The 23,711-nt window shown below is 38.4% G+C and overlaps 1 protein-coding gene across 4 annotated transcripts in view; it reads right to left on the minus strand.

Moving 5' to 3' along the window:
* MAN1A2 (mannosidase alpha class 1A member 2) overlaps positions 1-23,711 on the minus strand; it is a 221,488-nt gene that overhangs the window by 20,719 nt on the left and 177,058 nt on the right. For 2 of the 4 annotated variants that reach the window (XM_028101952.2, XM_028101950.2), the window contains exon 13: positions 1,732-7,635. The exons of 1 other annotated variant lie outside the window; for it this stretch is intronic. In XM_028101952.2, coding sequence (XP_027957753.1) covers positions 7,503-7,635 — 133 coding nt within the window. In that variant the 3' untranslated portion in view covers positions 1,732-7,502. Of the gene's footprint in view, positions 1-1,731; positions 7,636-15,427; positions 15,781-23,711 lie in introns of those variants that run through there. One more of the 4 variants, XM_028101953.2, reaches the window with a different exon arrangement.

Below are 23,711 nucleotides of genomic sequence, written 5' to 3' on the forward strand. Positions count from 1 at the left end.
TGATAGAACTTGTGAACTCATTTCAGGCCAGGTACATGGATTCTTCTTCTCAAATGAAAATTCTCCTGAAAATCCTTTATTATTCTCTTTTTACCAACAAGAAAATGGTGATTCTCTTGGGGTTAAGAAATTGAGATTTTTTTTTTTTTTTTTGATGAGGAAAGGGAGAACAAGTTTAATGGTTACAGAGATGCGTTGGAAGTGATGAGCAAGTTTTAGAAATAGTGACGATGCTTACAGAACATCATTAAGGTAACTATTAATGCCAAGGCACTGTACCCTTAACACTGGTTAAATAGCACATTTTAAATTTATCACAGAATTTTAAAAAATTGTCTTAGGTCAGCCAATGAGGTGCAGTTTCATCTTACACATTATGCCAATTCCATCTCAGTAAAGCTTTTAAAAAAAAGCATATGGGTTCCACGCTTCTTTAAAAACAGCTTTACTGAGATAGAATTGGCAAAGGGGGTGCAAACTTAAGCTGCATATGATTTGATATACGGTATATATTGTGCAATGATCAGCACAATAAACTTGGTTAAGATACCCATCCTCTTGCATACTTTTTGTGTGTGATGAGAACGTTAAAACCTACTTTCGCAGCAAGTTTCAAGTACGGAATACAAACCTATCATCTGTACATTACATCCCCAGAATTTATTCACCTTATAGAGGTTTGTGCCCTGTGGCATTTCCATGCCCCCACCCTCCAGGAATCACCCATCTGTGATGTTTCTGTGATGAACCCATTCTCTTAACGTGAGTGCTATTTGCATGTTGACAATCTTTTGTAACCCAATAAAATAATGATGGAAATTGCAGGTATCTGGCAGACAGAGGCCCAGATTTTATCAAATCGGAGTCACCCAGAGATCCTTGTTCTTCTATCTGGTCCTGTTTTTGTTGTTCTTGAAAACGCAAGTCCGCAATGAATTTTGATATGCCCACAAGGTAAATTTCCTTGTTTAAAATTTTGATCAAGTTGAAATCCACTGTGCCGGGAAGAATGAGACCCTGGTTGTAAATTAGCTGTTGCTTCAGGTTTTACCACTACCTTATTTGATGCCACATGCGCTCAAGGTTTTAAAAACCCTATGTCTTTACAGTATTGATAGATTAAACCACTTATCTATAGTCTAGCTGATACGATTCCCCAGGCCCCCAAAGCCCGTCTTTGCTCAAGAATCAGGTCAGATTTTAATGTGACAGAATGAGATCCAGTGACTAAGGCAGGATTTAAGCTTGATGACCTGCGGTTGGACTGGATCTTAGAGGTACCAGGCACAGTAACACTGTAAGATTGTCACATAGGTCTATAGTTAGTTTTCTCAAAATCAGATGGGATAAAAATTACCCTTTACAGGGGTGCCTGGGTGGCTCAGTTGGTTGAGCGTCTGACTCTTGATTTCAGTTCAGATCATGATCTCAGGATCCTGAGATCTAGCCCCGCGCTGGGCTCCTGAGTGTACACTCAGAGGGGAGTCTGCTTGAGATTCTTTCTTTCCTTCGGCCCCTCCCCTCCACGTGCGCTCTCTCTCCAAAATAAAGAAATCTTTAAAAAAAAAATCAATAAACCGGTAAGTGTAAACATCAGCTGAATCAAAAGAAATACTCTCTGAAGGTAGGAGACTGAAGACTACGTTATAAAAAAAAGCCAAAGTTGTCATGTAAGTAGGAAGATTGAACTCTGTTGCCATCGGTGGGTACAAATGAAGGATAAACAAAGACTTTCACTTAAGGAACATCTTTATTTGACCTTTAATATACAATATTACCTTTAATTTATAAAAATTACATATGGAGGACATGACTGGAAATCAGTTCAAGAGCGGCCAGTGGGTACCCACCTAGGAGGTTATACTTACCCCACTTACTAGTTTAGGGAAAAATTTTATCAGTGAATTTGAGACCAGTGAGATTGAGGAATGGCATTTCAATTTCCTCAATCTAGTAATCAAATCAATCAAATCTAGTAATTAAAACGGGGGATACCTTATTTAATTAAGCCAACAAAAACTAATTTGTTTTCTAAGAAATAATTTTTCTCAAGAGCGAGCTGAACTTATCTCCACAGAGTGTCCTGGTAAGCAATTTGCCATAGAATTCTGTAGCATTCAATAGCAGCAAAATGTTTGCGATTAAAATCTTGTGCATATTAACACGTATAGATGTGGGTTTCTGTGTTTGTGTGCTCACACTTACACCCACACCGAACTGAAGCTCTCTGCATATGGGGTACGTAGAGAGGCAGCTCATTTACAGGGTTCCCCTCCTCTAGAATTTCCAAAAAGAATGAAATGCCTATTTGATACACCTCTTAGTGAAAAATCTCTCAGTCATGATGACTGGGTACACTGCAACGTATATACTAGTAATATGGTGTCGTGTAACTCTGAGTAATTTCACGAGTGCTGTTGGGCTCAAGCAAAGTTTAAAAGAGATTCGCTGTTCAACAGTGGAAATGTAAGGCTGACGTTGAGGGATGCTTTAATTTAAATATGATGCATATTGACATTCTGAAATAATGCGATGGACTTGTAAAGGATTTGAGGCAAGTTATGCAGTAAGAGAAAAGGGAACTCTCCTTTTGGATGTATCTTTTCTCTGCACTCCGATTTAGGCTGTTCTCGGGGTAACAGAGGCAGGACCGTTCTGCAGTCTGAAAAAGGAATAGTGGCTGCCAAATGGCAAATGAGGCACATAACCCATTTTCTGTTGCTTCAAATTTTTCAAGAGATTGGTTTTTGCAGCACGAAGGTTAGAGATTCTATTATATTCTCGTTGTAGGGATCTGAGAGTATTCAAGTGGAAGAGTTTTGCAGCTCCAGCAAGCCAGAGTCCTGGTCCAAAGATCAATGAGCAGGCGGAACTTGGTGAGACTCAATATTTTGACACCACAGAGACCCTCCTTTTTATATGGGGAGTCTGGAATTGTGGCATTAAATGACAAGGCAAGGAAACTGGCTGAGAGAATACCCCCCAAACAACAAAAAATGCCACTTTCATGACAGTTGTATCAGATTGAAACCTGAACAGACTCCAGAAGAGTAGATCTATTTTCAAGACAAAATATATAGCTTTAGGTTACACAAATCCATACAATCATACATACACACCATCTTTTTGCTTTGAAAATGAATTACGTAACTCAAACACAGAGAAAAGATGCTGATCAGAGATTACATAAGGGTCTTACAGAAATTAAACTTGGGATAAAAGGTTAACAACTACGACCCATGGGCCAAATCCAGCTCTCCATGTTCTTGTAAATAAAGTTTTGTTGGAACACAGCTACACCCCTTCATTTACATACCATCTATACCAGCTTTCATGTTCCAATGGCAGAACTGAGTAGTAGAGATAGGACACGTATGATGCACAGAGCCTAAAATATTTATTATCTGGCCCTTTACAGAAAAGCTTGCTGACCCATTAGAGATCAAAGAATGTTTCCATCATGATCTGAATGAGCTGAAGTAACAGAAAATCATCTTCACCTGTGTTCTTGAACCAGAAAAGTACATTAAAATATCTCCAGATCATATTTGGCCAACTCAACCATTCTGCTTACAATTTGTGTAGCCAAAACTAGTTAACAACTGTGTTTGTTAACTGTGTTAACAAACACAGACAATATTAAAAATCTGTGAATAATTGTATTTATGTATATATCTATGTAGAGAACAGATAAGATATGAGCTAGCCAATTTGAAGGTAAGGAGACCTAAAGAGAAATAAGAACTCAAAATACGATTACTAGAAACTTGTTATTTGGAACTGAGAAATATTTTAGTATATTTTTCTTTATATTTAAACAGCATGGGACCATGAGCAGGACCCTTAGCAGAGCAAGAACAATTTACAACTGCAGATTTTACCCATGACTTACATGACAAAATTTTTTGAATATAAAATAACCAGCATTTCTATAAAACATTAATTTTTAATTATATAATTAAAGTGATATAGCAAAAGAATGTTTTTATTTCTAAAGCAAATATTTTAGTCAAAGTTGCATCAGAAGTCAAGTATTTCTTTGACATTTTCCAAGAGACTTTAGTTATTAACAATTATAGCTGTTAGTATTATATAGTAACACATTGCTTAAAATATATTATAAACCATTTCTTTTCCTCTTTAATTTAAATGAAATATAAAATTAAGGATTTTGTAACATAATTCATACTGGAAAACATTTAAAATGGTATGAATTACTCTTACACAGAAAATGCCACTGGAATCACAAATGTTCTAATGCTTGAGAGTGCATGCCTAGCACAATGCTCGCTTGGCACATATTAGGGACTCCACGTTTGTTCACTCATTCTCTCATTCACTCGTGCATTCATTCACAGAAATCCAGGCGGAAGGAGAAACTGCATAACGAGAATGGCAAGCACAATGTTTTATCAACAAATCTGTAGCTCGGACAAAGACTTTGGCAAAGGAGAGTGGAGATGAGAAGCCAATGGTCACAGTTCCAAACTGCTTGGTTAAGATCTACCAAGGGCAGCCCAAGGGTGCCTTAGCTAACGTCACAGATAATGAGGGTCAACATCCACAAAAGTAACACATTCCTCCAATATCCAGGCTTCACTCTTACATATAAACATCTGCTCAAAGACAGGTGTAAGTGGGTGTCAGACACAAAATAGCACGTACATGCAACCCACCAGAAAGCAAGAACCCTCTGACTGGGGTGTTATTTTTCTGCAGAGATGACTTTTTGGTTAGGGCCACATTCGCTTGGCTTTAACAACTTCAGACCGGTTTCAACAAAAAAGTGTGATTCTAAAATTCTAAAAGAGAAATGTAGAAGGTAGAGGGGTGTTCAACATCTCTATTTTTCTTTTATGTACCAACTGATCTATCTACTCAGCACATTTGTGCCAAAGGCACAAAGTGAGGTGTCAGCTCTCTGATGAGGCACCTGGAAAGGAGCATCTCTAGGTTCTCTGCGAAGGTCTTATATGTGTGGTGAGTATTTTAACTTGAGTAATAGGTCTATAAAATGCAAAGAACGGTAAGGGACAGAAGAAAGTAAATACTCTTGGAAACTAAGTAAATATGGGATAAGGATTGATCCTAGAGGAAATAATTTTAAAAATCTGTAAAAACAAAACAAAACAAAACAAAACATGACAATGGCAAGTCATTTGTAGCTGACTTTAATTGCCTTTGGTATTCAGAGAAAAAAACAATGGAAGCATTGTGATAAGCACTAGTCTTCTTTCATCACAGGGAAGGGAGCGGGTGGTGAAGAAGACCCTTCCTCTGCCCCTCTCAGATTCTTTGCCTGAGAACTGGCCATGGTCGGGCACCTCTCTGCCTCCTCTTAAGCCCCAGTCAGCCCAGAGATAGAAACTGAGCACTTGTGGTTGGGGGCTCTGTCTTCTCCTTCCTTGAGAGGCTCCTGGGAGACCAAGAAGGCCCCTTTACTCTGCACTCCTCTGAACAAAGTGCGCGTGGGCTCACGGCCGGCTACCCAGTGGCTCTTTGCTACCTCAAGTTATTCACACTTTTTAGTGACTCATAAGTGGGCTTGCACTATTTTTAGGAGGAAGGCTAACATGTTTTTGAGAACAAAATACCCTTCCTTACTCAAGTTAGTCATCTATCCTTCTCATTTAAAAATTTTTATTTTTCAAGTAGTAAAAGATATTACAATTTCAAAATGTGTGCTAAAATTCAACTCTCTTAAAAACTTAAATAATGCACTGGCTCCACATTCTTATTTTCTAGGTATACTGAAAACACTGGGGATCATTTGCTAAATTGTGAGGATTGTCTGACTCTTGGTGGCATAAGATGATAACCCGTAGAAAATACTTAATTATATTAATTTATTAAATCTTTTCTCCAGTTTAAATCTACTACATGCTAAAAGGTTAAACAGAAAAGCTATCAAAATAAGAAAATATGCCTTCAGAATCCAAGGTGGGCTTCTCCAAACACTGTTCATGAAATCTTTAAATTCAGAGTAAACATCAGACTAATTATACTGCTTCCAATTTTTACTGTCAATGGAAGCCATTTGTATTAAATGTAAAGAAGAAAAAGTGTCTTGCACTGTGACATGAATTTAAGGGACAGAAAATTTATAAGCATATTTATCTTACAATACAGTTCTTGATAAAATTTAAGTTCTTCCCCCCAAATATAAAGAAATAGTAATTTCTTTAAAAATAAATATCACTGTAAAACGTATTGATGGTAAGAGAAACTCCCTTAGATATATCCCAAATTTAGTTAATATGATTAATTATACCACATTTTTTTTTGCTAAAAATTATTTTTGAAGCTGTTCTTTGGATTTCTATAAATATCCTTGCAGAAAATAAAAGCTGAATTTTATTTTTTACATAAAATATTTGTGAAAAGCTCACTCATCTGACGAGATAATAAAGGATCCCCTGTTCCCATTCCAGATAGAATGTTTAAGTTTCACTGTATTTTGTTTTTTGATTTAATAGGTTGTAAAAGAAATTTGGGTAAATTCAGAGCTGCATAATAGTATAGTGAATTTTGCCAAGCTACATAAAGTTGTAAGTTGAGGGATTTTACTAAATTTATAACAAGGTTAAAGTGGATAAAATTCACTTGGTAGATTCGCTGGTTTGGGAAAAAAAAAATCTCCCAACAAAACCAAGGCTTTCTCTTAGAACAGGTTTCAAGGCAACAAACTGCAGCGTTTCCCCCACTTTTGGTCATGCTACCACACTAGACTGATCAACATGCACAAAATCCCAAACCCAGGCTCATAAGTAGTGGTTATGATAAATAGCAGTTTCAATGATTCCATATGGAGACAAAGACTTGAAGAGTATTCTTTGTGAGATCATGCCCCTAGAGAAAATTAAATTTAACCAAGAAATTTCAATGGAATACACTGGGATCTGAAATGGTTGCCAGTCTGGTTGTCCAATGGGGAACTAGAAACTGAGACAGGGACAGGTACTTGGGTTTCTTTTTCCAGTCTTCATTGCTCTTGATGCAGTTCCACTGTTCTTTTGTTTTAGTCCCTTCCATTATTAAAAATGGAGAAAAGTGGGAGAAACGATAAGTAAATATTTGATTTGAAAGCAGCTCTGCTTTGGAAGGAACACATATATAATTGGTTCCAAAGGCCATCTCTCACTCCCACAAGGTGCTCCACATTCTTGGCTTATTCTTAGGCAGTCTAGACTCCAGATTCCAGGACTCTAAAAACAATATAGTAGTAACAGGCAAAATTTCCCAAGTGACCATCTCTTTAAGAATCCAAGCATACCAGGTCTTTGTCTTATACATACCAGAATATATTTTGGTCAGGTATAAAATGGAATCATTTCAAAGTTGAGATATCTACAAGTTGAAAAGTCCTGTGGGGCATAGTCATGTTTCACCCTGCCATGGTGACTTATAAGGTCCAGGTTTCCCAAAGCCCCCTCTCCAGACTAATTTCTGTAGTAGTCCATGTAAACAAAACACAGGTGAGAATGGTCTTTCTGGAGCTGCTTTCATCGAACAGCAGGATTTCCTGAAAGTGTGGTGTTGGCTAAATGTAACACGGGCAGAGGATGAGCCTCTGTATTGAATACCCAGTGGTCTAAAGGTAAAAGGTCATCACTGGAGAACAGCAGATACAAATATCTGAAAATAAAAGGGAGAGAAATGAGCTTCAATTAGAATTCAACAAGATCAAGTGATCTAGTTACAGTGGCAGAGGAAACCAATAACCTACTTTGAACAGCTTTGATGAAAAACACATCACAGAATGAAACTCACTCACACGATCTAAAACATAATAACGTGTTCTAGAATAGTACAGTGCATAAGAAAATGCAGGGAGATGCACAACTAGACTTCTGATGTAAGACAGTTAACAAAGTCCACATACCTGCTGGAAGCACATAGGACAAGGTTGTAAAATGGCATAAAACAAACCACTTCATGATTTTTCACAGACATTCTTTTAAAAGTCACATATAAGATCAATCATCTATTTTGGCAGCTTACAGAGCTCAGAGTACAAGTAGGAATTGATTAATTCACATTTGTTAACAGACACTGAAGGAAATAACTAGTATATTAACTGGACCTAGCAAGGACTTTTATATACTGATACTTGAGTAGTTTTTGCAGTTCTTCCAGCAGGTAATGCCAACTGTTTAATGAAGGTTTCAAACACACTATGGATTAATAGGAGGTCTAAGAATTTCATGACTGCTCTCCATAGGTAATAGCATTGTTTATATGAAGGCAAGGATTCCCGACCTCTCCATGGGCACTGCAAGCCACAGTGGTCCCTCACAAATCAACAGTGACAGGGTTGACACAAACAGTAACTGTGACCTATAATGTTGGGCATATTCCAATCTAAATTCTATGAAAGGAGTCTTCAAGGTGAGCATAAGAAAACCAACTCCAGAGAATCAGGAAATCTGGGTTCTAACTCTTCATTAGGATTTGGAGAAGAACTCCTTTACAGTGACTTTGCTGAAATTTCTTTATCTTAAAAATAGGCACATTAATATCTTTTCTGATTACCATTACAGTTCTTAGATGAGCAAGTAAAAACAGACAGTCCTGAGGTAAATGGGGACTGCCTGTTAACGTTATAACTGGTAAAGCTGGAATGGAAAGTAACAGGGCTTCCAACCTCACTCCCTGACCCCAGACCTTGAGACCTGCTTGACTTGAAATTTATCCACCACGTCATGGACAGAGAAGCTGGAACTGAAAAAACAGACTTGGCTGGATGTAGCAAGAGACTGCTGGGTCTGCTTATTGTAGGGAGACCAGAAGCACAAGCTCTTGGGAGTTCTGGGCACAAACGTGTCCGGAAGCACTATGTTCTGTGCAATCCCATGTCTCTTGGTTAAATGTGGGCTGATGGATCAGGCTTGCTCTAATTTCATCACTTCTTGAGAGAGAAGTGAGTGAAGGAACAGTGAGAGAAAATTCAAGAGTTTCCCACAAAATGATTCCCTTCCATGGGGGATGCTATGGGAGTACCTGATGTAAACACAAACATTATAAAAATCAAGAAAATAATGAATGTGGAAGTTTTAGATAACAAAAAGGGACATCAGTTTTAGGTTTTTTAGGAATATTATTTTTAAACCATTTTTAAAAAGGATCCTAATCAAGGGTGCCTGGGTGGCTCAGTCAGTTGATGCTCGGACTCTTGGCTTCAGCTTGGGTTGTGATCTCGGGATCATGGGATCAAGCCCCATGCTGGGCTCTGTGCTCACCACAGTCTGCTTGTCCCTCTCCCTCTGCTCCTCCCCTCAACTCTCTAAAATAAAATAATAAAAGGAACCTAATTAAATACTACTATAGTGGGTTGAACAGTGTGTGCCCACCTCCCCCATTCACATCCATCTGGAGCCTCAGAATGTGACCTTATTTAGAGATAGGGTCTTTGGGGATGTCATCAGTCAGGACCTTGAGATGAATCATCCTGGATTTAGGGTAGGCCATGGATTTAGGGCCTGCCCTAAATCCAGTAATTTGTAATTTACAGGAGAAAGGAGAGGGAGATTTGGGCCCAGAGGCACACAGGGAGGAGGGTCACATGCAGCCAGAGACAAGGATTAAAGCTATTATTGCCACAAGCCAAGGAACACCTTCAGAGGGAAGGGACTTCAGACTTCAGGCCTCCAGAATTAGGAGAAAATAAATTTCTGTTAGCCATCAAGTTTGTGGTAACTGGTTAAGGCAGCCCTAGGAACTAATACAGCTTCCACCCCCAACCTCCAGGATACCTCTAGATCTTTAGCGTTGCTGCTTGGTCCAACGGGTCTGGAGCAAGACTAGAGAGGAGGGGTTAGACATACGGGGACACACACACACACTCTCCCATAAACACACATATACCACACACTCACACAAACACACACACACTCACAGAAACACACGTACTCTCACACACACACACACACCACACACACTCACAAATTTATAACAAAATCAATGCTTGAAATTAAAGTAATATAGCTAAACAATTCTTTTTAATTTTGGATTACACATTCAGAAGAGGATGTCGCGGACGTGGTATACTGTTACTGATTTAAGATTTTTAACCTGGCTTTTAAAAATAGAACATTGGAGAATTGTGATCGTTGCTGTGAAAGCTGAGAAAAGTCTACAATCTAAATTAGCTACCACACTACTATTTTATCCTTTAATATTAATTTTCTTAAAACTATGGTTTTAATAGATGACAAACGGTTTTGACAAAAGCCTATAGGCATATAAAAAGGTGCTATTAAGTACTTCAGTTTGAATGGATGTGTGGCTTACGTTTTAGGGCTTTTTTTAAGATTTTTATTTATTTATTTGACAGAGAGAGCCAGAGAGCACAAGCAGGGAGAACAGCAGAGGCAGAGGGAGAAGCAGGCTTCCCACTGAGCAGGGAGCCCGATGGTGGGGCTCGATCCCAGGACACGGGGATCATGACCTGAGCTGAAGGCAGACGCTTAACCATCTGAGCCACCCAGACACCCCTTTTTAGGGCTACTTTTAAATGTTGTTCATATATATCTCTTTTAGCTTTCTCTCATCTAAAGACAAGGTATGCGGGAGGTGGTGATGCCAGAAGTCATCTCAACACAAGTGTTGGTAACCAAACAGGCAAGTTTTACAAAAAGAAAAGTCAACCAAATCTGAGAAGAAAAATTTAAGTGTTGAAAGAGAAACGGTAAGGCTGAAAGAACCAACTGCCAAGTTAAAATGTACTTACTTGGTCCTTTATGTTGACTTATCAAACAAGCCTCGATGACGTATTTATTCTTCTTCACAACTACCAATGGCAATGTTCAGTGTATCATGGGGAGATGTTCCAACTCTAAAAAGGCTTGCATTTACATGTATATGTAACGCATAAATAAGACCCCTTAGATTGTCTGAAAAATAATTTACTTAAAACTTCCATTTCATTTATACTTCTAATGTTTCAATAATGTCTTTGGAACAGACAGATTAGAATTCAAATGAAACAAACATACTCAGTGGAAATTATATTCTAAAAGATAACACACTGGGACACCAGGGTGGCTCAGGTAGTTAAGCGTCTGGTTTTTGGTTTTGGCTCAGGTCATGATCTCATGGGTTGTGGGATCAAGCCCGCACTGGGCTCCCCGCTCAGCGGGCAGTCTCCTTGAAGATTCTCTCCCTCTGCCCTCCCCCCTACCACGCTCTCTCTCTCTCTCTCTCTCTCTCAAATAAATTAAAAAAAAAAAAGATACACATTAAAACATACATTCTTTAATCTCTCCACAAGGACCTGCCCCTCTGCTCTTTCCCACATCTTTTCTCAAATCTTAAAAAGTTTTTTGTTTGTTTTTAAGGGGATGGGATGGGGAAGAGAGAAATCTTAAAACTAATGTGGGTATATTACAAACTCAAATGCAAAATACACATGCATTTTTTTTAAAAGATAAACTGAAGAAAGCAGATATTTCTGATCACTGCAATGGTTTAGGCTTTGTCTTGAGGTATAAGGGAGTTGGGGGGGATTCATTTTCCTTGCCCTCGGGGGATGAGTCAGTTAGAATGATTTTGCCTACAGGATACAGGATACCTAAACTACATATACAGTGGGGGCCAGCTTCTATAACAAAAAGTCCAGAGGCAGATGGTAACAAAGGCTGGTTCATTCAGCAGTAAAACCCTATCAGAGCTCTGGGTGTTGTGAAGGTTAATAAAATATTACATTTTTCCTGGTGCCAAAACACCTTATCCTTCTTTCCTCCTTAGATCACTGCCTTGAGAAAACTAACTGTCCCTCTGAAATGTACGTGGAATCTTTTTAAAAGCTGAATAAACCTCTTGCCAGCTTTACAATTTAGTTTCTCCTAGAGGCCTGCCTTTGCAACGCAATCATCAAGGAAGATGCACCCCAATGTTCCCATCACTGTGGGACACTAGCTTAGGTGCCTTTCTCTCCAAAGCTCTTAACTAACCCTTGTCAGAGATGGAAGTGTCAGTTTTCCTTTGGTTAAAGACAATTAACTAACACAGATGGTCACCTGAATCACCATGTGAATTTAGAATGAACTATGTATAGCAGGTGGTGCTGTGGAGGAAGTACTCTTACATACGGACAAGTTATCATTTATCTTCAGGACACATATGTAATGGATTGTGTCTGTCTGGTTATATGGGAAGGTGAGATTTCTGTCTTTGCAATCTGCCTGTGATGTAAACTGCAGCCTGGTTTCATGTTTATCCAATAATAAAAACGTTTTCGAAAATGTTTTCTTTCTCTGCTATATTTGTGGAGAGGATTTCCTGGGTTGGCAGAAGATTTGGTTTCCAGTTTTTCCCCCAGTCATCAGGATCTTCACAATTTTCTTGACTTTCTTCTCAGAATTAGAAGATGCTCCATACCTTACCTCTCCACACAAGTCCAAAGTCAGAAAATAAAGGTGTGGGTCTATTTTGATAGTCTAATACATGTGTAGTAAGTAGTATCTCATTGTAGTTCTAATTTGTACTAATCATGTCTAGCATTTTTTAATGAGCTTACTTGCCATCCTTGTATCTTCTTTTATGAAGTATCTGTTTAATTCTTTTGACAGGTTTTAAATTGGGTTGCATGTTATCTTATTGTTGAGCTTTTAGAATCTGTCATATCGCCCAGATAGAAGTCCCTAGTGAATTATATACTTTGCAAAGATTTTATCCCAGTCTGTGCCTTATCGTCTCATCCCTTCCATTTTCTTTCAGTCTCTTTCAAATGTCTTTCAAAGAGCAGAATTAATTTTTAGACCAACTGATCAATTCGTTCTTTTAGATATCATGCTTTTGGTGTAGTATCTGAAAGATCTTTGCCTAGCCCAAGGTCACAAAGATCCTCTTCTCTGTTTTCTACTAAAAGCTGTACTTTTAGGTTTTAAACTCAGGTCTATGACCCATTTTGAACTGACTTTTTGTATATGCATACAGAAATCCAATTATTCTACCACCTTTTGTTAAAAAGCCTTTTCTCATCGCAATGCCTTTGTACCTTTGTCAAAAATCAGGTGTCCAAATATGTATCAGGTTTTTCTTCTCTGGACTCTCTATTCTGTCCCATCGGTACATTTGCCTAGCATTACACCAATATCCCAGTGTTTTGATTATCATAGCTTTATAATCAGTCTTGAAATCAGGTAGTGTTAAGCTTTGAACTCTGTCCTTTTTCAAACTTGTTTTGGTTATTCTAGGTTCTTCACATTTCCAAATGAAATTTAGAAACAGCTTTCTAATTTCTATAAAAAACCCTCTTGAGATTTCAACTGGGATTTCACTGAATCTACGGATCAACCTGAAGAAAATTAACAATACTGAGTTTTCAGAACCATCAACAAAATGAATCTCTCCACTTCATTATGTCGCTTTAATTTCTTTCAGCAATGATTTTTAGTTTTCAGGGTCTTTTATGTGTTTTGTCAAGATTTATCCCTAAGTATCTCATAACTTTATGCTACTGTGTTTTTAAGTTTCAATTTCAGTTCATTGGTTAGTATATACATAATTAATTTTGGTATACTAATCTTGCATCTGCAACTCTGCTAAATGCTCAGTAATTCTAAGTAACTTTCCAGTAACTCCACAGGATTTTCTACTTTGATGATCACATCTTCTATGAAAAGAAAGATAATTTTACTTCTTCCTTTCTAGTCTGGATGTCTTTTATTTCCTTGTCTTGTCTGACTACACTAGCTAGAACCTCCAGTTCAAGGCTAAATAGAAGTGAAGAGAACAGACAGACATCCTTGTCTTATTCCTGATCTTAGGAGGAACACATTCAGTTTTTCAGTACAAGGTTAGGTGTAGATTTTTCATTTATGCTCTTTATCAGGTTGAGAGAGTTCCTTTCCATTCCTGGTTCGCTAAGAGTCTTATCAGGAAGGGATGTTCGATTTTGCCAAATAATTTTTCTGTGTCTACTAAAGTGATCATATGATTTTTCTTTTTCAGTTCAATGATTTTTAAATGTTAAACCTCTGTGCCTGGGGTAAATCCACCATTTGGTCATGCTGTATTATCTATTGAAAAGATTTAATTTGCTAAAATCTTGTTTAGCTGCTTCATATATATATTTGTTCATGAGGGATATTAGGCTTGTTTCTAATGAGAACCTGGCTGTCATGCTTATATTTGTTCCTTTCTACCTAACTTGTCTTTTTCCCTTTTTGCTTTTAAGATTTATTTTCATTACCACTAGTTTAGAGCAATGTGATTATGATGTGCCCTTGGTGAAGTATCCTTCAAGTTTCTTGTCCTTAGAATTTGTTCAGCTTCTTCAATCTGTGGGTATAAGTTTGGAAAGATTTTGGCCCTTATTTTTTTTTATCCATTCCTCTGTCCTCTCCCCTTCACAGACTCCAATTTCATGTATTTTAAGCAACCTACAGTTGTTACACAGCTCACGAATACTCTGCATTTTTATGAGATTCTTTTTTTGCTCGTTTTCATTTTGATTTCAATTGCAGTGTCTTCAAGTTCACAAATCTTTTCCTTTGCAAGGTTTAATCTGGTATTAATCCTCTATGGTGTATTTTTCAATTCAGGCATTGCAGTTTCCATTTCTAGAAGTTTTATTTGGGTTTTATCATCTCCCATGTCTCTATTTAACTTTTTGAATATATGGAATATAATCATAATAACTGCTTTAATGTCACCTGCTAATTCTAACAGTTATATGAGTTCTGAGTCAGTTTCAGTTGATTGGTCATCCCTTCCGGTCTGTCTGCATACATGGTATCTTTGGCTGGATGCCAGACGTTAGGAGTTTTACCTTCTGGTTGCTAGATAATTTTGTATTCCTACAAATCTTGAGTTTTGTTCAGGTATACAGTTAAGTTACTTGGAAACAGTATGATCCCTTCAGGTCTTGCTTTTGTGATTTATTATGCAGACCCACAGCAATAGATTATTCCTCACCACTGAGGAAGGACTATCCTGAGTACTCTACTCAGTGCCCTGTGAATTAAGAGATTTTCCAGTCAGGCTCCTGGCACTGGGGAACAGGCACTGTTCCTCATCCTGTGTGGTCACCATAAACTGTTCCCTTTAATCCCTCCAAAGAGGACTCTCTCCCCGGCTCAGGTGTAGTCTCTTCCCTCTGCTGACTACTCCCAGGGGTTCTCTCGGGTTCTCTCTCCATGCAGCTTGCAGCCCTCTGCTGCTCTCTTATAAACACCAGCTACGTCTGTTTCCTTGGACTTCCAACTCCGATCTCCTCGGGGAGTTCCTGCACCAGGCCTTAGGTCCCCTTCCCTGTGCCGTGGCCCAGCAGCTCCACAGAGGCAGCAAGCTGGGGCAAACCCACGGCTGCTGGTTTGTTTCCCATCTCTCAGAGGCCACATTCCTTCACTGCCTCCTCTCCGGTGTTCTGAAAACCACTGTTTCCTATATACTTTATCTGTCTGCTTCGGGTGGAAGGGTAAATTCTGAGCCTTGTTACTTCATCTTGGAGGAAGAGTCCGGCTCTTCCATTTTGAGATACTTTGTCAAACAATTTGCTGAACACCATGCACTTTCACGGAATCACTTAGTCCTCTATTATTAAACCAGTCCTAAAAGAACATGAGGGTTAGTCCAGCAAGAACTTGTTCTGAGGAAGTCCTTCCGGCTCTTCTTGATCACTAATTTTCTCCAAAGTATTCATACCTTCATATCAAAGTCATATGACTTCCTAGAACTTTGTGAATATGGACATCAAATCCATATACTTTTATTTCTCTCAATCCAACTTTTCCCTTCTTTAAAATCAGCTAATTCTGTCGTTTCTCTCCATCATTCCTGAAAGAATATTAATTACAAAATTACATGTGTAGTAATACCTTGATATGTAATTCTTTAGGATCCTTGCAATCATTTAAAATAACAAGTTACTTTTCTTCCTTTGGAGCTCTAGTATTCTCTCAGCCATATATGTTTTCCAGTTATAAGTTATAGGAGTTGGAGGGGGGGTGGGAGTTAAAGTGTAGATGCTTTGCATTTTATCTTATGATTCCCTTTTTAGCATGCCCCCCATTGCTTCTCTGATTTTTTACTGTGGTAAAAAACACATAATATAAAATTTACCATCTTATGAGATCTTGCCATTTGTGACAACATGGGGCTACACAGTATTATGCTAAGTGAAATAAATCAAACACATTTACCATATGATTTCAGTCATATATGGAATCTAAAAAACAACATAAATGAATAAACAAACAGCAGAATCAGACCCATAAATACAGAGAACAAACTGCTGGTTGCCAGAGGGGCAGGGGTGGAGGGATGGGCAAAATGGGTGAAGGAGAGAGGGAGATACAGGCTTCCAGTTATGAAATGAGTAAGTCACATGGATAAAAGGTACAGAACAGGAAATATGGCCAATGATACTGTAATAGCACTGTATGGTGACAGATGGGAGCTACACTTGTGGTGAGCAGAGCATATACAGAGTTGTTGAATCAGTATGTTGTACACGTGAAACTAATGTTAACACTGTGCATCAACTATAGTTTAAAAAAGAAAGAAACCAAGAAATTTACCATCTTAACTCTTTTTAAGTTCAGTAGTGTTATGTTCACACAACTGTGAAACAGATTCCTGAACTCCTTCCTCTTACAAAACTGAAATTCTATACTCTTTAAAGCAGCAATTCCTCTTTGCCCTTCCCCCAGCGCCTGATAACCACCTTCTACTTTCTGTTCCTATCAGTTTGGTTACAGGTACTTCATATAAGTGGAATCATAACAGTACGTCTTTTTGTGACTGGCTCATTTCACTGAACATAATGTTCTCGATGCTCATCCATACTGTTGCTTCCCTGACTTTGATTCTAGAAGCCTATCTCCCGTTACTTCCAATGAATATTCTTTAGTCAGTCTAGTTTTCTCACTGTCTTTTTAAAGAACGGTAGCATTTGTTTCCTCACGCTGGATCCCTTTTCATGAAATGACTTTCTGCTTTACCTCACCTATCAACATGTAGCGTTATCTCAAACTTTTTTCGAGACTACCCCGGCCCATGCCAAAGTTCCCTCCTTTGAATCTCTACAATATTTATACTCGATTTAGCACTTGACTACACAGTTTGTACTTTTATTGAATTTGCCCAGGGCCAGAAATAAGAGATTTCTTAACTAGACTGCAAGCTCCTCATACGGTGTTATGTTTCATATGCTTTAATTTCCAAAGAGCACAATTCTGAAAAGAGAGCAGTTACTTAATAAATACTTATGGATTTGCCTTTGTTTACAAATCAGCTTTCAGGGGTAAGTGAGCAGAGAACAGCACAGAATAGGAGACAATGCTACTTTTCTCATCCAGCTGGAAAAATAGTCCTTCTCTCATGGCAGGAGGTTAACTTTAGGATCCAGTTACAGACAAGATAAAAGATGAAAGATAAATGGAAGGGAACAGTGGCTTGGTTTTTCCAGTCTTCCCTCCTGAACTGTTTTTTCCTTGGCTAAGAATCCTTACTCCAATGATCTCACTGATTCCTCCCTCTCTCCCAAATATATTACTTGGACACTTTGGCCTACAAACTTAAAAGTCATACGACTCTTGATACTTTACTGACAAAACCATGATCACAACTGTCTTTGAACCTACTTCAAATCCTTGTTCACTAGGGGCTTAGCTTTAACAGTCTGGTAGCTGGCTAACTCTGCTTTCATTTGCTCATACTGAGAATAACTTTATGGGAATAGGCAGGTAACAGGGTTGCTATAAAAAGGAGAACCAGCACTACTGGAGGACAGGAGAGCAACATTCAGGAACAATGTCTGTCCTGCAACAATTCACTAGCTTTCCCTTCCTCCCCTACCCTAATATTTTACTATAAAACCTTCAAACCTCAGAAACTTTGAAAGAATTTTACAGTGAAACCCATACATCCTCACCTCCTAGACAGTACAGTTAGCATTTTGGTGTATTTCTTGATCACAGGTCTATTACCCTCTTCATGTATTACTAGTTTTCTTTATCATACTGAAATAGTCCCTCTAGAAAGAACAGCTAATTAGCAAACCTAGCTAAGTATCAAGAAAAACTTGATCAGTAAAATTGTTTGCAAAGGGAAAACTGGAAGTCTCACCAGAATTTTTTTAAAAAAATCAGAACAAACTTTGAATAACAAACTTTAGGCAACAATATTTACTTAAGTTTTGAGAGGAAGACTGTTGCCACAAATTTTGGCTGCTATGGTTTCATCCATGCCATCTCTAAGAAGCAGCCAGATCAGAAACATTTAAAATTTTATTTAATAATAGCAAATTATTTGGTAGTCACTATTTATTTGATAATAGCAAATTAGGTACTATTACTTTTAAGGGAAGAATTAAAAACTTCCTAGAAAGAAAAAATTAAGAGCACGGTACTTACATGTAGTCAAATGGTAAACAAACATAATCCCTTTTCTCCCCAATTCCTTTCAAAAGCACAAGACTCATGCCATCAGAAAGAGAATAAATACACAGAACATGGATATGGGACACTACTTATCAGTAGGAAAAAGTGAACTATGGATACATGCAACCACACTGATTAATCTAAAAAACATTATGCTGAAGAAAATGGCAGACAAAAACAAGCGCATACTGCACGATTCCAGTTCCAGGAGGTTCTAGGCAGGCGACCTGTAGTGACCAAAAGCAGCTCTGCACTTGGGGGTGGGGTGGAAATCACCGCAAGAGCAGGAATTAAAGTGTTCCATAGTAACTGGGGTGGTCGTCGCCCAGGCTTATCTGCTTGCCCAAAGACCACGAACTGCACGCTTAAGATACTTCATTAAAGTGGATTTTTAAAATTAAAAAAAAAAAAGACTAAAGGAAAAGGATGGAAAGGGAAGTAACCCTATTATGTGTTACTGCTACATAAATACAATTTGGGTTGTGGCTCCCTCTACTGCAGCAAAAAAACAATGGCAAGGATACTTCAAAGTAACACAGGCTCGAAACTGAAAAAACGCTTCTATTAAATAGTGCCAGGGAATTCACCCTGTGTATGTGTGTCCCTACCATCTAACACCTGGACTGCACTGTGCACTGTGGTAAGTCCTGAGAGAAACTGAAAACCGTGCAGACCATGGCTTTGGTCCTCTAGTGTACCATCTGAGGAGCCTGGACAACACAAACACAGCAGCTAAGAGCAATGATTGGCCCCCCCGACCGCATGGTATACTGGCTATCCCTCGTCAGCACAGGTAATTCTTCGACCCATAAACGGTGCACTGACTCACAGGTGTTCAGAGGCTCCTCAAAGACCAGCAGCATCAGCATCACCTGGGCACTTGTTGTAAATGTAGATTCTTAGACCCCACTCGAGACGTACTAATCAGAATCTCTGGTGATGGAATCCAGCCATCTTGTGTTTTACCAAGCTTTCCAGGTGATTCTGATACAAGCTCAAGCTTAAGAACCACTGCCCTGGGTTTACCAACTTTATCTAACTTCCAACACGAGTTAGTTGGCACTGTTTCTGCTTTTCTCCTGCATGTGGGCATCTGAACCTTTGACTCTACTGAAAAGAATTCATTGTCCTGACTCCCTCACTTTTCACAGCTTGCCTTGGGCCTTTTCTTCTTACTTCATTAATTCCCTCACCCATTCACTGGTAATGATCTTCCAGCACAAACTGAATTCTGAGTTCAAGCCCAGAGCCTCAACCAATAAATAAAATAGTTCTATTATTCTCTTCTCCCTCCTGCTCCCATTTTTGTAATATCTTATAAAATTGCTGTTTTTCAGCTGTCTCTCTTGGAATCAAATAATTCAATCCCTTCATTCAACAAATACTTAATTCTGAAACAAATATGTGTGTTCCCACCATAGATACTGGAGATACAACAATAACTAAAATATACAAAACTCATTGCCCTCATGAAATTTATACTCTTAAGTTGGGGAAAGCCTATGGAAATGATATAGTATGTTAGAAGTTGGGTGCTATGGAGAAAAGTTAAAGTAAGGGGAAATGAAAGGGAAAAAAGGGAGCAATCTGAAATTTTATATAGGATGATCAGGAACGCCTTAAAAATACAATTAGAGGGGCACCTGGCTGGCTCAGTTGGAAAAGCATGCAACTCTGGATCTCGGGGTCATGAGTTCGAGCTCCACAATGGGTGTAGAGATTACTTAAATAAAAACTTAAAAAAATACAATTAGAAACGACAAAACAATATGATTAAAAACTACTTAAGACCTGAAACTGCAAAAGTCCTAGAAGAAAACAAAGAGAAAGAGCTCCTTGACATGTGTCTTGGCAATGATTTTTTGGTTATGATACCAAAAGCACAGATGACAAAGGCAAAAATAAATACGTGGAACTACATCAAGCTAAAAGGCTTCTGCATAACAAAAGAAACAATAAAAAATGGAAGACAACCTACTGAATCAGAGAAATATCTGCAAATCATATATATGATAAGGGGTTAACACAGAAAATATATAAATAACTCATACAAGTCAATAACAAAAATGAAACAGTTCAATTAAAAAGTGGGCAGAGGAACTAAATAGACATTTTTCCCCAAAAAGATATACAGGCACATGCAGATGGTTCATCACTAATTATCAGGGAAATGCAAATCAGAATCACAATGGTATCAACTCACACCTGTTAAAATGGCTGTCATCAAAAGACGAGAGCAGTGGCAGAGATGTGGAGAATAGGGTAACACTGCACACTGTTGGAGGGAATGCAAACTGGTGCAGCCACTGTGAAAAACGGTATGGAGGATCCTCAAAAAATTAAAAATAGAACTGCCATATGATCCAGCAATCCTACTCTGGGTATACATCCATAGGAAATGAGACTGGGATCTTAAAGAGATATGTGCATTCCCGTGTTTATTGCACCATTAGCTAAGCTGTCACAGTAGCCAAGATATGGAAGCAACCTAAGTGTCCAGCAACAGATGAATGGAGAAAGAAGATACAGTGTGTACAAACACACACACACAGGAATACCATTCGGCCATGAGAAAGAAGGAAATCCTGCCATTTCCAACATGGATGGACCTTGAGGGCATTATGCTAAGTGAGATAAGTCAGAAAAGACAAAGACTGTATGATACCCATATGTGAAATCTTCAAAGGCCACACTCTTGTACAAACAGAGAGCATAATGGGGATTACCAGGGGCTGAGGAGTGGGGCTGGGGGGACTGCAGAGATGTTAGTCAAAGGGTACAAACTTTCAGCTAGAAGGTAAGTCTGGGGATCTAACGTATAACATTGTGATTATAGTTAACAACGCTGTATTATATATTTGAAAGCTGCTAAGAGAGCTCTTAAATGCTCTCACAACAAAAAAGAAATGGTTAAATATGTGACATGATGGACGTGTCAGCTAACACTGCAGGTGGTAATCATACTACAATATATAAGTGTATTAAATAATCACACTGTACACCTTATACTTACACAACATTGTACGTCAATTAGATCTCAATAAAGCTGAAAAACAAACTACTACTTAAGAGCGTCAGCATACAGAGGCAAACAGCCAACTCTTCCCTTATGTAACACATATTTATTGAGTGCCTCATACACCGTGTGCTGGGTGCTAGGGAGGTGAGAGTAGTTAAGAGGAAAAGTTCCCAAAGTTATGCGCTTACATTCTACTTACTGGGAGAGAGAGATTAAAAAACAAACATATGTATCAGGTGGTAACAGTGCTGAAAAAAATAGAGCAGGGCAAGGGGAGAGACTAATGGAAAGTACAGATGATATACACACACAGGGCCTATTTTTATGGGCAGGCACTCAAAAAATACAGCAATTATAAGTTAAGGAGAGTAGGAACGCAATTTCTAAGTTCCTTGACGTCAAGACTGTTCTCTATTATATTCATGGATGTATCCCCAGCACATAAGACAGAGAAGGCACATGTGAGGCCCTTTAGCATCTGTTGGATGAATTATTTCATATACTACACTGTATCATTTCTATATTCTGATCACCACTTACTTAGTAGATAAGGACAAAGAGCTCAGATACACATAAAGAGGCGGAATTAAGGATCCCAGGAAATGATAGTTGGGAAGGGTGAGCAAATGCTAAACTTTTATCCCCATTAATCTCCTAAGAACCTCTGTTTGACTTTTTTTTTTTTTTTTAAAGATTTTACTTATTTATTTGACAGAGAGAGACACAGCGAGAGAGGGAACACAAGCAGAGGGAGTGGGAGAGGGAGAAGCAGGCCTCTCGCAGAGCAGGGAGCCCGACGCGGGGCTCGATCCCAGGACCCTGGGACCATGACCTGAGCCGAAGGCAGACGCTTAACGACTGAGCCACCCAGGCGCCCCCTCTGTTTGACTTTTTATCTGTGTTCTTAACCTACAGAAAAAAAATTTAAGTGATTTATTCTAAGATTGACTTTTAAAAAGCCAGATCATTCAAAGCTTACTTCACCTATCAAGTACTGTTTTGTTACTTCTCAGAATATTCTCTTGATTCTAACGTTTCTGATCAGCTAATTTTCTAAAACATTTCCCCCCCCCGAACTTCCAGAGCTTTCTATTATGAGAAGTTTTGTGAATTTAGCTCTCTAAAATGATCATTACTCAAATGCACATGCCCCCTGACCCTCCTGCTAGGAATCTAGCCAATATTTATATTCATACAAGAAGCAGAGTTATATGTAAAAGGGTGTTCACTGAAACATTGTTTATAACAGCAAAAAACTAAAACCAACTTCTGTATCTAACAATAAAGTACTGATTAAACAAACGAGATATTCCTCATTGATTTATGTGTCCATACGGAAACCTTTTCTAGATAAAAAGTAAAATGAAAACAGCAAGTCTCAGAACAGTAGGTATACTATGCCTCTGTAGGGGGAAAAATGGCTATTAAAAGGATATACATTATAAATATATATTTTTATATGTTTGGTTATACCCAGAAAACTTCTAAAAAGGATACATCAAGAACTGTTTAATAACAGTTATCTTTGGGAAGTGAGACTGGATGTGGACTACAGAGAAACTTTTCTTTTTCATTTTTTCTGTTCCATACTAATATTTAATTCATTTTGCCATATCCACACATTATTTTTATAATTAAAAAATAAACATTAAAAACAACATTAGCCTTGATTTTTGAGGAGCTGCACAATATAGAGGAGACAGATGTTTACAGAACTAATTTTAATATGACAAGAATTAGCTGTTAACTCTGTACAGTTCAACAAACATTTGTTAAGTGAATACTCTCACCCAAACATGAAACTAAACACTGAAGGTATTAATGTTTCCTGTAGACGATCAGGACAAGGGAAGTATCTTGAGTATACCTAAGGATGGATTAATTCCGCCTTAGTGTTGGAGAGGATTCACAGACAGTGTTTTTGAACTAGGCCTTGAAAAAGTCATAGGATTTTGTTAGGGGTTAAAAAAAAGGAATGAGCACTGCAGGCAGAAGGAACAGCAAGAGTAAGGACATGTCAGCGAAAAGGCGAGACAGGCAGATACAGATCAAATGCATGGGGAAAGTGGTCTAGCACAAGCTGTATGTAGCACTTAATTATTCAGTACAGGAGCAAAGAATGTCAACCACATGGAAGCAAGGAGCATCTCTTCATCTGTCTTCCTCACCTGGGGGAGTATACCTTCAGGGCAGTTCTACAACAGAAGTAGGACTCCTGGGGCAAAATTAAGGCAAACTTAGTATTTCAATAGGTTCTTTCCCAAAGATTCTACCACCCACATCAAACAACAAACATTCTCACCTCC

The sequence above is a fragment of the Eumetopias jubatus genome, unplaced genomic scaffold, assembly GCF_037043125.1.
Source record: "Eumetopias jubatus isolate StellerSeaLion01/CBP00866 unplaced genomic scaffold, mEumJub1_p1.0 scaffold_4, whole genome shotgun sequence".
Taxonomy (NCBI): Eukaryota; Metazoa; Chordata; class Mammalia; order Carnivora; family Otariidae; genus Eumetopias; species Eumetopias jubatus.